This window comes from Platichthys flesus, chromosome 5 (genome assembly GCF_949316205.1).
Source record: "Platichthys flesus chromosome 5, fPlaFle2.1, whole genome shotgun sequence".
Taxonomy (NCBI): Eukaryota; Metazoa; Chordata; class Actinopteri; order Pleuronectiformes; family Pleuronectidae; genus Platichthys; species Platichthys flesus.
Genome location: NC_084949.1, coordinates 7480229 through 7495529, shown reverse-complemented (window position 1 = coordinate 7495529; position 15301 = coordinate 7480229). Strand labels below are relative to the sequence as shown.

At 42.6% G+C, this 15301-nt stretch overlaps 1 protein-coding gene across 4 annotated transcripts in view; it reads left to right on the top strand.

The window, feature by feature from the left end:
- Nucleotides 1-15301, top strand: part of LOC133953853 (regulator of G-protein signaling 12-like) — a 45225-nt gene that overhangs the window by 15932 nt on the left and 13992 nt on the right. For all 4 annotated transcript variants that reach the window (XM_062387991.1, XM_062387990.1, XM_062387994.1 and 1 more), the window contains exon 6: nt 12781-12802. In XM_062387991.1, coding sequence (XP_062243975.1) covers nt 12781-12802 — 22 coding nt within the window. The remainder of the gene's footprint in view (nt 1-12780; nt 12803-15301) is intronic.

Genomic DNA, 15301 nt, shown 5'->3' with positions numbered 1-15301 from the left:
ATAAACTGCTGGGACAGCCCCTGTGTTATCCGTGGACTACATGAATGACCTTTATCTGTATTGCTTCTCCTAGTTAAAGGACTTTTAGAAAAGTTCTTCAAATCAGTTCCCAGAGCCTTTTAAAAGTCGTCTGATTTGCCTTATTGTGACAAACCTTTTTCTTTGTAATGTTATCTTTGTTATTTAACAGTTTAAATTGTGAGTGAGGTGGAGGACTGACAGGAGGGGCATTTGTGTATATGTGTGTGTGTGTGTGTTTGTGTGTGTGTGTGTGTTGGTGTGTGTGGGTGTATGTGTGGTGGGGAAGGGTTGGTGGGGGTGTAAGGAAGAGTCGAGGCATGTTGAGGAATGCAGCTAACTCCAATCATCGTTAGATGATCAATCCTTGCTGTCAGCTGTAGCTTGACAGGTTAGTCGTCTGCATCGCTCTCTCTCCGTCCTCCTGTCGCCTCTCACTCTGCTGCTTTGCCTCTTTTTGTGCCCCCACCCCTCGGTGCCCCACATCGTGAATGTCAGTTTACTCTCCGTGCCCGTGACATGCGCAGGGCATACTAAGCAGATGACAGAGGAGCGCTGAGGGTAACGCATTCAACTCCACACTGATTTTACTTGTGGGTGTGTGCGTTCCTTAATGGCAAGGGGTCTGCCTCCGCATTCGCCTTGAATGCGTGTGTGTGTGTGTGTGTGTGTATGTATGCGTGCGTCTCAGCCCACAACAGTGTGGGTGGAATAGAAATTATACGAGGGTGGGTGGAAAAGCAGAGAAAGAGGATGGGTGGGGGGAGCAGAGAGGCAGGGCGAGGGAGTCGATAGAGAGAGAGAGGAGGAGGAGGAGGTGGGCGAGCAGGGGGATGAGAGCGAGAGGGAAGGGGAATCTAGCGACAGCGACACTCTATAGTGGTTTGGACATTTGAAAGCCATCAAGATTTGCCGCTTCGTGTCTGAACACAGACACACACAGACACATTCAACAGCTGATGAAAATGTGTACTGAGGGGAGCTCTCACATGCAGTGCTGAGGATTACAAGTCTCTTTCTCCATGGAGCAGCAAACTTTGAGCGTGGATTCTGAAACGACCGCTGATCCAGTGAGTAAACGAGCTGGGTGTGCATATGTTAGCACATTATGTGTGTGTGTGTTTCCCTATATGTGATACAGACAATATTTGATCCTACAGATGACTCCGTTGCCATACATGATATGAAGGCTTCGCCACTCATTCTGTTATGTGTGAGATCTGTGTTGCTGTAACAGGTCAAATATTGTTGAATTTGAATGCCTATCAAACTCTTACTTGTGATTTTGAAGCTTTACAAGCACCAACATCCGAGTTGACGCGACTGCTAGTCACCGCTCTTTTTCTCTGTTGCTCTTTTGGGTCTGTACATTTTTAATAATGGGTTAGTATTCATTGATTTTGGTTCAAATGAACTGAATGCACTGAAACTTTACCTGCAAGGTCTATCTCTGGATTGACAGATCATGTGACACGCATGGGCCAATCACCAGGCTGCCTTAGGCTTCGCTGAGTCAAAGGGAAACCTGTTGATTCTTTGGTTTAGTTTATTCAAACAATTCAAATGAGGAAACTTTTCCAATTTTGCGCCAGTGGTCCTGAAGAAAATGTATGTGTGTGTGTATTGCTGGTGTAGTTGTATGTCTAACAGTGAATGGTCATCTATAGTTCAGTAGTGTTCTGTGTGTGTGTTTTGACAGTTTGGTGGAAAGCAGCAGCAAAGGACATTATTTCACAAAACACAGCAATAAGAAAAGAGCTGCCTGCAAGCCGTCTGACCTCGCACAGACACACTCAGTCTCTCTAACACACACACACACACACACACACACACACATTCACACACACACACTCGCACACACAGGAATAAAAACCTAATTTATATTGTAAAAAAGTAAATAATCACACAATCAGACGCACAAAGATAAGAACCTGAATGCACATTTCTTCTTCAGTGTGTGTGTGTCTTCTTGCTGTGTGTTTAGTGCCGCTGCTTGTTGATGTGTGTGTTCCTCGTGATATCCCCTGGGTACAGTAAGTTTGGGAAGGAAAATCAGATGATAAGACAGAATCAGCGCTGCTCCTGTACATGAATCACCTCAGGAGGCCAGCAGTTACATCAGACGCAGCTCCAATTTTCAATAAACACAAGTGCCTCTTTTTATCTTCGTCATGTGCCAGATGGCCACAGTTTACCACATCAGCACTATCAAACTGTGTCATGGGATTATTAGTCAGTTGCGGGCCTGCATATTAAATCGACTCACGGATACAGAGCGTAGACAAAACTCACCAGTTTGAGGTTTAAAGTAGCAAATATCCTCTCAAGTGTCCCAGTCAGTCGGTTGGTGGAGGTCTACTTGTGACTACTCTTCCTCTTCAGCTGTGCACTTTTTCTGTGTTTGATATGAGTGATTGTGGTTTTCATGATTTCTCCCCTCTCCTTCTTAGATATTTTTACACAGTCTCAAATCTAATTATAAAAGGCAGCAACACATGTGAGTCATATTAGGTTGAATGCTAATTGGCATTATGTGTCATCTTTAATAGACAGCCGCTGAGTTTGTTTTTAAAGAAAACCCGTGACACAATATCAGATACACATGGCTGCATTATAAGTCTTTCTGTTATTTTGTTCAACACATGTACTTTGACTTATTTCATTTGACTAGATGCTGATGCTCTCAGTCATTAGGGATCAGTGTTATCGAGGTTTAAGGTCTCAGTTCAAAAACAACAGCAGAGGGCAGTGTTGAGTTTTATTGAATGTTTTTCTGCACAGGGGAAAAAAGAAAAACACAAGGTGATAAACTCGTCTCTGCAGAAAAACATAGTTCTTTTGACTTAGATTGGAAGTGAGCTGACACATTTCTGAACTGGTCACTGAGCCGTTCAGAAAAAAACACCTTTTGAATCCTTTAATGTTGCTGTACAATGAAACTCTCTGTAATATCATTGCAGACAGTGGTTCTCATTTCCTCTAATTGTATTTCAAGCATTAAACTTTTGAAACGTTGCTCAGTTTTGTAATAAATTCACACAAAAAATACTTGGTAAAACTAGCAAGGTAACAGCGGTAGGTTTGAACAATGTTCTGATGTCAAATTAATCTATAGCAATTAGTCGAGGGATGCTAACCCTCTGGTTGTATATGTTAGCGAGGGGCAACCCTGTGAATTTGTGAGAAGAACTGCATTATGACAATATGTTGGATTCATAGGGAATTTGTATTAATGTACTGAAAACCCCTTAATTTGTCAGCTATTTAATTCAAGAAGCTGGCCAAAGACATTGTCTGGTGTATTTATCTAAGAATATTCTTATATCCAGAAATTGTACTACATCATGTACATACATGATGTTGAATTGTATTGTTGGTGAAAAACTGCACACCTCCTACTTTTTTAAGTACATCATAATGTTAAAACACAGATACAGTAAATTACATCTACAAAGACAATGTTAGAAATACCTGACAGGATCTTGACAGCACAAAAGATGACATGTGATGCTATTAACAGTCTAATGTGACCTATTTCAGCTGAAACTAATTTGTGATAGGTTCTCAATTCGACTGTTCCATTCCCTGACTCTGGCTCCATATAGACAAGATGGCCGAGTTAATATCAGGATACTTTGTTTATTTCTGGGTGGTGGGATGAGGTGGGGATACATTCTCCATCTTTATATACATCTATGATACAAATAAAAGGGAAAACCTGAAGGCGAGTGGAGAAACAAGATGACAGTGTCCCAAACAATGAGTCAATGGTTTGATGAGGATGGAAATGATGTGAATAATATGCTATAGCCTTCCCAGTCAACACCAAGAGGAGATTTGGTGTCTAATCATGCTAGACAACACTCCACCACCACCATCAAAACACAAAATGAAGGAATCCCTTTTGAATGAACAGTGTTTGTCCCTTCAGTAGAGTCCACATGGTGGTCCAACTTCTAACAGGGACACTATTTTGTACGCGTTATGAACTCTCTTTGACATGTGCCTTTGTTATTTTTTACCAGTTTAAACACAGCATGTGTTCTGCTTTGTTGCCAAAGACAAATTTCCACATAAGTGGACAATCCAAATGTCTTTGTATTAACACTTAGTTGATGCAAGTGCAGTTAACAGGCCGTACAGGAGTACACAGCACCAAGAGTTTTTGTAATTACAGTACATAAAAGAAACTGCCCCCCCCCCCTTATAAAAAATAAAATAAATATTTATCTTCATATGTAGCCCTTGAGGAATTAGTTTCTTTTTTTTTTAAACTGTCCTAGAAAAGACCATGTTCTACGGCACACGCACATGCACACGCACACACACGCATGCATTCAGAAACATGCATGCACAAACAAAGGAAACAGGGTTGCTTGGTCAAACCACAGAAATTAAGGTAAAGAGATGCGTGAGACATGAGAAATATTTCATCTTTTGTTTTCGTTTTTCTCTCTTTGTCTCCGGTCATTTCCTCCTTTTCTCATCAGGATGTGGACTTAGCCAACTTAAGCTTTGTCTTATCTGTTGTGGCGCTCTGCCGCTTGTCTCTTCTCTGTCCCTGTGCTGACGGATATGTTTCAGACTAAGCTTCAGCACATATTACTCATACATCACTTACTGTTCTTTTCTTTTCATGGAAAGTCTCTCTCACACAACGACTCTACAAAATGTGTTAGATTACCTATGAAAAAGAACATTGGAAATTGAACCCCCACAAATATATACACATAGACATACCAGTGCTAGACCAGGTTACATACAACCACACACACACACACACACACACGTTTACTGTAAAGGTTTTTCTTGTGAGTCTATATTTGAGTCATCACAGTCTAAGACAGTGAGATGGAACAGACAGAGTGTCTTGGAATGAGAGAAGGTGAAACAGAAACTCTTAAATCTTTTTTTATTTTTTTGGCCATAACAGGAAATTAGGGGGAGCTAGGTGTAGGCTCAAGGCTATATACACAACTTCAATTGCAGCCTTTGTTTGTATGTGAGAGAGAGAAAAAGAGAGCCTGAATGACCTCCCTCTCTCCCGTGAAGTGACTTTGTTGCGTCCGTTCAATAAACCTGCAGATTTCCATGTGGATCATAAGATGAAAAGTCTCTTTTTACTCCCCTCTTCTCCACTTCCTCTGGTTATAAATGATAAACCATTAAAGACTCTTTGTTTCTTAAATCACTGTTGAGTGTGATCTTAGCTAAACCTGCCGAACGGGGATTTTAAACAGGCAGGAGTAGGAGGAGGGCGGAGAGGTGAGGGCTGTGCTGCCGCATGATTGGCAGACTGACATTTATTCCCTCCCCGTCTCTGTAACTGCTGCCTGATGGGGGCGTTTCACTATGGAAACGGATCTGTGTGTGTGTGTGTGTGTTGGCGTGTGCGTGTGCGTCTGCCAGAGAATGGAACTTCCTAGTCAGTCTGTCCGCTCAGTGAGTTTGGTGTGAGAGCGAGAAGCAGAGGTGTATATGTTGTTGCGAGGGACCTGGTGTGTGAAGCAAATTCCAAAGTGTGTATGTGTGTGACAGGGACATGCTGAGCAATGGCTCCATCCAAGTTAGCTGTCCGGATGAATATCCTCATCACCCTAGATAGCTTCTGAAGAAGCTCTGTCAGCGTGTGTGTGGTTTTGTGTGTGTGAGTGACTATGCGTGTGTGTGTGTGTGGTTCACATATGTAGATTGAGCAGTTAGTGGGTTTCCTCCTCTGTGAGAGGGGAGCAGGATGAGCCTGAGGAAGAGGCTCTCCTTCAAGCGGGTCTGGAACTTCAATGCAGTGAGTAGTACCTACATACACAAACACACATATACTGATGTTTCTTTACAAGTGGTCTTGTGCACAACTTGTAGGTGAGACTAAGTTGCATAGTCATTTACTCATTAAATCATTTATGTATTATTTATGTCCACAGAAGCTGATTTAAACCCTGCTAGATTCAAATATGCCTGCATTCACTGATTTAGAAGTCCCATTAGTTTTTAATAACAAGCTAATGTCTGGCTCTCAGGCCGCCAACAGTGTCAAGAGCAGAATGTCTTCACAGCCGCAACAAAAACCCTTCACCACTTCATTAAACAAATTCATTAAGAGCGAAACCATAATACTTTCCAGTTTTGTTCTGGTCACCAGTGAGAAAGACAGGGACAGATGGAGGACTAAGGTAACTATTACCGAGCAAAGTACGGACGGAGAATAAGAGGAATCCATCATCTTCAGATCGTATGAGGGGGGAAAACAAACGGATGAGAGGACGCGTACAAGACAAATGGAGATGAATGAAGACGAGAGGTTGTGAACCTTGGGAAAAAAACTTGGCAGAAGATGAAATGAACAACTCATCCTGCTTGTCTGGTGTTTTTTCTTGAAAAGGGGGCACAGTGGTGGCAGACTGTGGAAGTGTGCGTGAGGGTAAAGTGAGACAACAGGAAAGAAAAGACTAACAAGAGCTGGAGATGGCTCCAGGCTGTTTCTCTTCCTCTCAAAGCCAGATGTTTCTGGGGCCAGAGCAGGCGGGAGAGAAAGAGAAAGAGAACAAGGGATTGAAACAAATGGAGTAGAGGACAGAAAGAGCTTTTCTGTCCTCGTCTCTGCGAGTCCTATGGTTTGTAGATTTCACCTCGAAGGCTCGTCTTGTGTGTGAGTGAGTGTGGATGTTAAAGAACGTGAGAAATGCATTAAAAAAGGTGAGCTGAGTCACTCATTTTTTTGTGCAACTCACTTAATTCAGCGTGTCGAGCAACGGCTGGGAGAGTGTGAGCTTGGGTTAAGGCAGAGGTTTCCAATCAGATTATGTTTAAATCTTGTTCCCTCATCTGCCTGCATGACGCTGGTGTGTTTAGGGCAGCGAGCCAGGTACAAGAGACACTTATCAGCTACTCAGCCTCTGAGTCACTTCTCCTGTGTGGCTCTATTGTACAGAAACAAACATCATCCGCATTCCTTTCTTTCGAAGAGAGTGGATATAGATTTCCTAATGCATCGCAGCGATGTAGGGCTTTGTCCCAGTATTCCAGAGATGGTCACAGAGGATTTCACTCTGGAATATAAAGTGTAGTTTTAAAATGTTTGTGGGGAGATGTTGAGACGGGTCCATTTAAAAATACTATTAAATCCCCCCCCTTTTTTTTAATTTTTTAATGTCCCATGTTTCACCACGTTTAGTGTAGGGGACAGAAAACCAAATACACATGTCATGGCTTCTGCTATTGAGATTTATGTTGACACTGCGGCTGAGGTCAATGATGATATCTGCTGTCACTCGCCTTCCCCTTCACGCATCATGCTCACTTATTTATAACCAATAATGTGAATATAAATAAACTTAAACCCTACATCAAGCATCTTCCGTCATGCTCACACCTGCAGGTCCTCATTTGGCGTTTGGATCATTAATACCTAATCAGCTTATGCCCCTCATCCTTTCCTCTCAGAGTTAAGCTACTCTAAAGCTCAAGCACTTTCATGCCCGCCAATCCTGGCAGGGTGACTGGTCTTCTCAATGGCAGCCACTATTCACCTCATTTTCAAAAGTAAACACACAGGCATGCACGCACTAAGGCAGCTTCCTCCTCAGTTGAAAGTGTATGTGTGTGTTTGCACGCGTGCAGTGGGGAAATCTGTGTTGTGAATTCCAAGTCACCTCTTTAGGACAGCATGTGTGTATGTGTGCGTCAGTTGTTTGGTTATAGGTGTGGTCTCCTTTCGCCATGCCAGGCCATAAGCAGATATGTTTCGTGTCCCTGGATGCATCAGTCTCTTCAGATATCTTCTACGGAAGCTCGTATAAGAGTGGATGCTTATTCTTACCAAAGGTGGCAGTTATAGCTCCAGCTGTGGAGCCAGGAATTTGTTCCTTTGGTACAAACAGTGTTGTCTTTGTGTGTTTCTCGCAGACAGTTTCTCCCATAGATAGACATTTTGTATTCACTGTGTCAAATGTTAATGGCTGCGCTGCTGTGTGTCATCCTATGTACCAGAATGCCATTTTCCAGGCATCATCTTCTACACACACACACTGACCGGGAAGCTTTTGGAAACTTAAGATTGTTTAAGAGAACTTTATGCTTAAAGTGTTGATATTATAATAACATTGAGAGAGAACAGCTATAAATTGTGCCCTGTGTTTAACCAGAGTTTGAACCTGACCAGGCTTCATAACAGATGATGTAAGCCAACCCTCTCCCTCTAGTCACAGCTAATAAAGCACTTGGGACCTGCGCGCACAGTGACCAACCACTTCCTACACAAACCGAACATAAACAGGCCTCGGCGTGTGACCTCAAGGTGCCAATTACTGGAGGTGGATGTAACTGATCAAATTGGGACCTGCAGACAGAAGTTTGCTCATAATCCAGCTGGTAATCAACAAAGTCATAAAGCAACGCAACGCCCCGTCCACACTTTGCTGATTTGTCCTGAATTCCAGCCAGGGACTCTTGTGCAGACATGTGATTCAGCCATCTTATCTTTGTTAAAGTGGGTGTTGGAGTAATGTGTGCTCATTGTATAAATGTCCACAACACTTCCACTGTATTGCCGTCATGCTCACAGCACTTCTCAGAACACCACAATAAACGTGTTAATTTTTGTGAATTCCTAGATTTTCATCTCGATATGACGGCATCATCACACTGACTATTATTTAAAATAAGGCTCGTAGCTTGGTTGCAGAAAAGTAAAAAAAAAAAAAAAAAATCCCAGTGACTCTGCAGTCAAATCTTTGCCAGAACTGCTTCATCCACATAAACATCCGTGTCAGGCGTTTTGTTTTTGATGCACTTGTTAGTGCAATAGAGAGTCAAACTAACTGAAGTTAATCTGTTGGAGTGGTCATTTGTTCGTATAATTGTGTCTATGCAGCTGCAGCTTGTAGTAGAACTTTCCTTCTTTGTTATTGTTGAAAGGATGTTTGAAAATATAGATTCTTTGGTCGTCTTTATGTTTTGTTTCTTCAAAATCCTCTCTAGTTCAGCATGCCTCTGGACTGAAATGTCATAAAACCATAGCTAGTAATGGCTGTCACGCAGAATCAGAACTGAAAGCATCTGAGGCTGATTGAAAGCAGAACTACGTATAGTGATGACATGTTAATTGATGAGAAGAAACCATTAGCTAATGCTCTGTGTGGCCTCATGACATTCATTAGCACATACAGACACATTCTGAGGTTTTGCTCTGAAATATATTTTCCCTCTTTGATCGAAATTGACACCATAGTCCTGACCCTCAGTCATGTACTGCCGTGTCACTGTTTTCTGTTTATCTTATCAATGCATTGCCTGTATGATGGGAACATAAAAGCCCCAGTTATATATGCGAGTAATCAGTGTCAGAACAGACAGTAACTGCGGACAACATTGGGCCTCACATGGCGGGACATTTTGTGGAGTGGAACTTATATAGTTGGAAAGCATGAAAGCTACAAGTAGCACATGCATGGCCTATGGAGAAGCTGGACTTTGTTACATGCTCTGGGAGATGTATTTGATATTAGGGCTTAATATTATCAAGACTGTTACATTTTCCAGCTGCATGTGTCTCCGTGGTTATAAGGGCGGGCAGAGGAAAGGAGGGAAAATTTGGAAAACCCCAGTCGTTCCCTGTGGTCTGTAAGGAATGACCAGGATCTGCCAGGAGAGGAGGAGGAGGAGGAGAAAATCAGGTTGAAGGTTGAAAGAAGGAGGGAGTGAAGAAGAGAATGACTTGAGCGGAGAGTGGAAGGAGAGAAATGGGGGTAAAAGGGGGGACGAGTGGGGAGGAGGGAAAGAACAAACAAAAGAAGTTTGAGGATAAGTTTGAGGGAAGTTGAAGGAGAAAAAGAGAGGAGAGGGGACTGGGGGCCTCAACCACCAGCGAGTATGCCTGGAAGTGGTCACACACTCACACACACACAAATGGATGCCAAAGAATGTACCCTGCAAATAAAAGACACATCTCTACCAGATGTTGACCATATGCATACATACTGTAAGCTACTCCCATTCATACACACAGATATTGTAACACGCACATCAGACACAGAATATGCACTGTTGAAAAGTGTGAGATGTGAAATGTGTGGGATTCTAACCAGCGCGAGGATCGGGTAACCAGTTTCCACTGGTGAGGTTTCTGCCTCTGTCATTTTCTCAGGTCCTGTGTGGAGGTTCAACCACAATCAGCTGCTAAAAAGTCACATCAAATCTCTCCTCACACACTGGTGCCAGCCTCCACTCTTCTGGAATAGTTAATCCCAGTAATTATGCTGGCTGTGCCATATGGTCCACACAGACCAGCTCAACTGTGAAAATGGCCCAGGTATGTCTGTTGAATCAGACCAGCACATATGCTGTGCTAAGAGGTCAATGTCATCAGATGTAAATACTGTGCATTAAACCTGAGTCGAGAGAAGGATCTGTAAATGCTCAAATGCTCAATTTTTTCACAAAAGCTGACTGTTAACATGTACCACAGAAACAAGGTCGCTGGAAGGAAATCTGGTTATGGTTGGAAAACGTAGGCGTAACTGCAAATTGTGCATATTCTTTGATGAAGGTTGGATATTTTGTTATTGTATGAAGCTGGTTTCAGACGTTTACTGAACTCTGGGTAATCGTCTGGCATACTCCGGAGGGGCTGTATATGTGAGAGTGCAAACGTCGGAGTGAGAGGCTCTGGAGTTTCTCCAGAGTATCTCTGGCCATTAGTAAAAACTATGGAGAATGTCCGATTGAGCTGATTTTCTGCAGGACGCACACGGTAGAGTGTGTTGATGACATTTGTCCTAAGCGTCAGACGCAGAAATGAAACAAACAAATGGTGACATTGACAGAGATGTCAGGAGACTGTGTAGTAACGAGGGCTGAAAACAAAAACAAACCATCACATGAATTCTGCGAATGCTCTTTTGCTGTTGTGAATGAGCAGAGCATGTGTGAAAGGCAAACAGCTGACCCAACTCCTCAGCAGGTCATGTGTGAAATCAGCCCAAGTCCCAAGACAAAACATTAATGACAGCAACAGCAAAACTTAAATTTATTATTAGGGCCCGAGCACCGAACGGGTTGGATGCCCTATTGAAATTGAAATGGTGAAAATGAACGTATTCTGGAGTATTAGGAAATGGGCGTGGCATAATGGCTCAACAGCGCCACCTGGAATATAGCTCATACGTTTCCACACGCTCAATCTTCACCAAAATCGGAATACAGGTGTATTTTTTCTTGCGTTCTATTTATTTGTCAACTCTCCTTGAACTCCTGCTCTTCTGTGCCATCCTGGGAGGAGGAAGAACATTTCACAGACTGGTCTTGGCTTTAAGGCCCCATTGGGAACCCAGTTATGCATATATATATTGCATTAACTACCTCATTCAGCAGAAACACAGCTTTCTCAAAAGCTTCACTTAGCATTACACTGACATTTAATAAATCAGGTTACTAGAGATAGCTAACGTGTCAATGCAACCATTTGCTGGTTCTCCATGAATGGGTGTCGCACTTCCCTCTCGATTAGAAAGCTTTCAATGTGAGGATAAGGATGTGTTGTGGACACCCTGCTGCTCAGTGTTTAATTTGAATATAATATCATGTTAGATTTTTTGCGGAGAGGCTGCACCGACAAAGCCTTAAAGTATGCAAAATCTACAGGCCACTGTATTAAGTTTCAATCAATGAGCTAAAATGGGGAAGAAAGTTCCTTAACCCATGTAGCTGCTCCATGACGAACCTTCTACCTAACAAAACAGGTCATTAACAAGATTAGTGGTCAGATTAAAGACATCAAAAGTCTTTTGACACATCAACACTAGGGCTCAGTGTTGAGATTTATCCGGAGAGCTGATCTTATATCAGCTGATCGAACACCAGCTCTGTGGATACAAATATCACTTGTATTCTCTGCTTTTTACGCTTTACTTACTTCTTTCTACCACAATGTCTTTTGTCTGTTGCCCCACACCTTCTCTCTCATCCCTCTCCTGTCTGTCCCTCTCTCACCTCACCCTTTCTCTTATTTTGACTTTGCCTCCGTCACGGAGTGGTTGAAGTTTGTTCCAGAGTTAGTTACATTACTGATGTGTCTGTTGAATGATCTCATCCCAGCTCGGCATGTCTGGGATAAAGATCACTGTATTTTGTGTGTGTGTGTGTGTGTGTGTGTGTGTGTGTGTGTGTGTGTGTGTGTGTGTGTGTGTGTGTGTGTGTGTGTGTGTGTGTGTGTGTGTGTGTGTGTGTGTGTGTGTGTGTGTGTGTGTGTGTGTGTGTGTGTGTGTGTGTGTGTGTGTGTGTGTGTGTGATGGTTAAAGAGTTGATCAAACTGTTATTGTTGATTGTTAGATATGCAAGCAAACATCACACTTAATTGTGATATCGGGTCAGGGAGACCCAGAGTTCCCCTTCTCACCTCCTCATACACAAGCACACACACACACACGCACACGCACATGCACACACACACACACAGTATTCTCCACCCCCCTTTGGAGGTTTTCTTGCAGAGCCAGTTCACAGATGATTCCACCCACTCACTCACTCACACACACACAAAAGACATTGAGTATTCCGACTCTGTCATGAAGTGCAAGTGTGTGTGTGTGTGTGTGATAATGGGCCTGATCCTGTGAGAACCACACTCAGTCTGTCTCCATTTGGCCGAAAGAGCATGCCTGGACAGCTGCCTCCCTAACCTCATGTCCTGTTGGGACTTGTATGAGTGTTTGTCATCTGGATGATGAGCGAGGATCCTAATCCATGTCTCTCTGTGTTTTTTTACAGTCCGCTGCAGTCTCCGATGGAGGTGAGTAGATGTACCTTTTCAACATCTGTCGTCCTCAGTATCTGTTCACATCATTTATTATCCTTTGAGTTATCTATAATATTTACTGTTGCTCCACCATTTCCTCTTTGTTATCGTGGTCATAAAGACATTGACCACGATATATTCATGCACCACAGTTCTTTAGTTGTTAAGATCAACCCTAGGTACATATATACATATAGTTATCCTGTTCCACTCTGTATGGCCAAGCTTAAAGGGGCTTTTCAATGATATCCGGCGGCTTTCATTCAAGTCCCATGAAAAGTCGACAGTCTGGTTTGACCTGTTCAACTTCTGCCTCACCTCTGCCTGCTCTGTTGCTGTTGACAGCTGCAGCCTAAAGATAGTCCCCGAATCTGTAAACGTATTAGCTGCACATGAGCACTTGTAGCAGCAAGTCAAGGATAGGAGAGGCTGACATTTTGATTTTGCCCCACTGATTGTCATCAGTGTGTTTGTGACATGAAGTATCATCTGAAATTGTGCAGAAGCGTTGGTGTTTTTGTTGTTGTGAGTCTTGTGCAGTTCCCAAAGACAACTGTGGTGATGTGCACATGAAAAGTGACTGAAGAGATTGTGTAAAATAAAATAAGCGAGAGAAGTTGAAATCCTGTCTGCTTTCTCACCGCCACACAGCTGGCATACATCTCGGTGTGACGTGTTTGTCATCCCAGAAAATCACAGAAATTGTTGGACACACTCTTCAGTACATTGGTGTAGATGGAGAAATTTCATGGTTGCAACCATTATCAACCCATTCGGACACTGTGTTTTTACATGGATGGATTCCGTCATAGCATACTGTTGTATCTGACCTCATCTGAAGCACACTGTTGTTTTTGTTGTGCAATTAGCACGTGTCAGTGATAACAAAAGCTCTCAGACTCCTAATGGTGCTTTAACGCCTCAGAAATGCACATGAAAGACACAATTTGCTGCGGATCCGAGATAAAAGGAGGTGAAAACCAGATAAAAGAGGAGAAGACACCCTGGCTTCAGTCTGAGCTCATGTCCAAGTGTTTACGGCCTCTGTTCACACCACGTGTGTCTCCGGAGGGAAGAATGTGTGGTCAGTGAGTGAAATGAAAAGCTTGATCTCCTTCCACATGAGCTGTATGTACATGTGATGTAGGGAGCATGGTAATAGAGATGAGTGGAAATCTTTCCTTCCAGTTGTTCAAACTGTAAAGTGCTAGTTACAGCATGTAGCTGCAGCAAGCGACTCATTTATGCTGTTTTCAGACATGAACTCTTGTCGACTGCGTCTGGACATTTTCCTGAGTTTATCTTTCACATACACACAGCAAGAAATAGATTGAGTCTGGCACTTTCACAACTGGAACATGACCACAACATCCAGGCCAGGGGTGGCGCCTGTAGAGCTTGCAGGAGGGAGGGCGCATAAATTCTGCTGCATTTAACTTACAGCACATTGACACAGGCGTTGGCTTGTATCGCCAAAAGCTCTCGAATCTCGTTGTCTTTCCAGGATGAAACCAAATTTTTCTTCTAGTTTCGCGTCCGTTGCATGTTAGAAACATCTTCAACATGCCCACTTGCTCACTGTGGATTTTCTGGACATTTTCCTACTGTATTCTATTCTAACATGGGCTCACTCAAACATTTCCCAGACATTTTACTCGGGAGCTGGCAGGAGAAGTTCCAAAGAATATCCAAAGCAGCTGACTAGGAGCAGCTTTCCTATACTGATGAGCGGGGCAACATCCCAGCTTTGGTTTATTTAATTTTTTGCACAAATATCTTCAATATTGTCTATTTTTTAGCTTTTTATTGTTGCATAATTCGGAGACAACAGGGAGAAAAACTGGGAGAGTGGTTGTTCATTCATGCAGCACATCAGGAGTTGAGATACTCATTAACTCAGTCCAAGATAAATGGTGAATGTTGTAAGTAAAATAATTCTGCAGAGATAACCAAACAGCTCTGTGAGAAGGTGGCTTAAAAATCTATAAAATAGAAGAGATGCACAATTCAAGCGCTGTTCCGGGGTTTATTTACCTAACTGTAATCTTTATGAAGTTATGGGACAGTTGTGATTCATACATAGTAACTGGAAGTATTACGTGTCTGTACAAATTTCTAATGAGAACGCCTGTTTCCACATAATTTGTCACCAACCTTAAAGTACACCTTCAACACTTCTCAAACGATTGAGTCCTGTAGTCATTCAAATAACACTAGTAGAGATGTTGATAATTTTGTGAGATGCAGACCTCTGTGCTGAAACTGTCTGTATCTCCTGAACCACATGAGACACCACTTCCCATTTCCTTACATTGTTGCATTATCAAAAATATTTAAAAAAAAATCTCATAATGTAAGACAAAGTTAAAATAAAATGTGGGTTCAGTATCCCACCCTTCCACCAAGTTTCCATAAAATCGGTTCAGTAGTTTTTGCCTAGTCCTGCTAATAAAAAAAAACTTCTTTGCTAAGGGAAACATGTTGGTACATTAT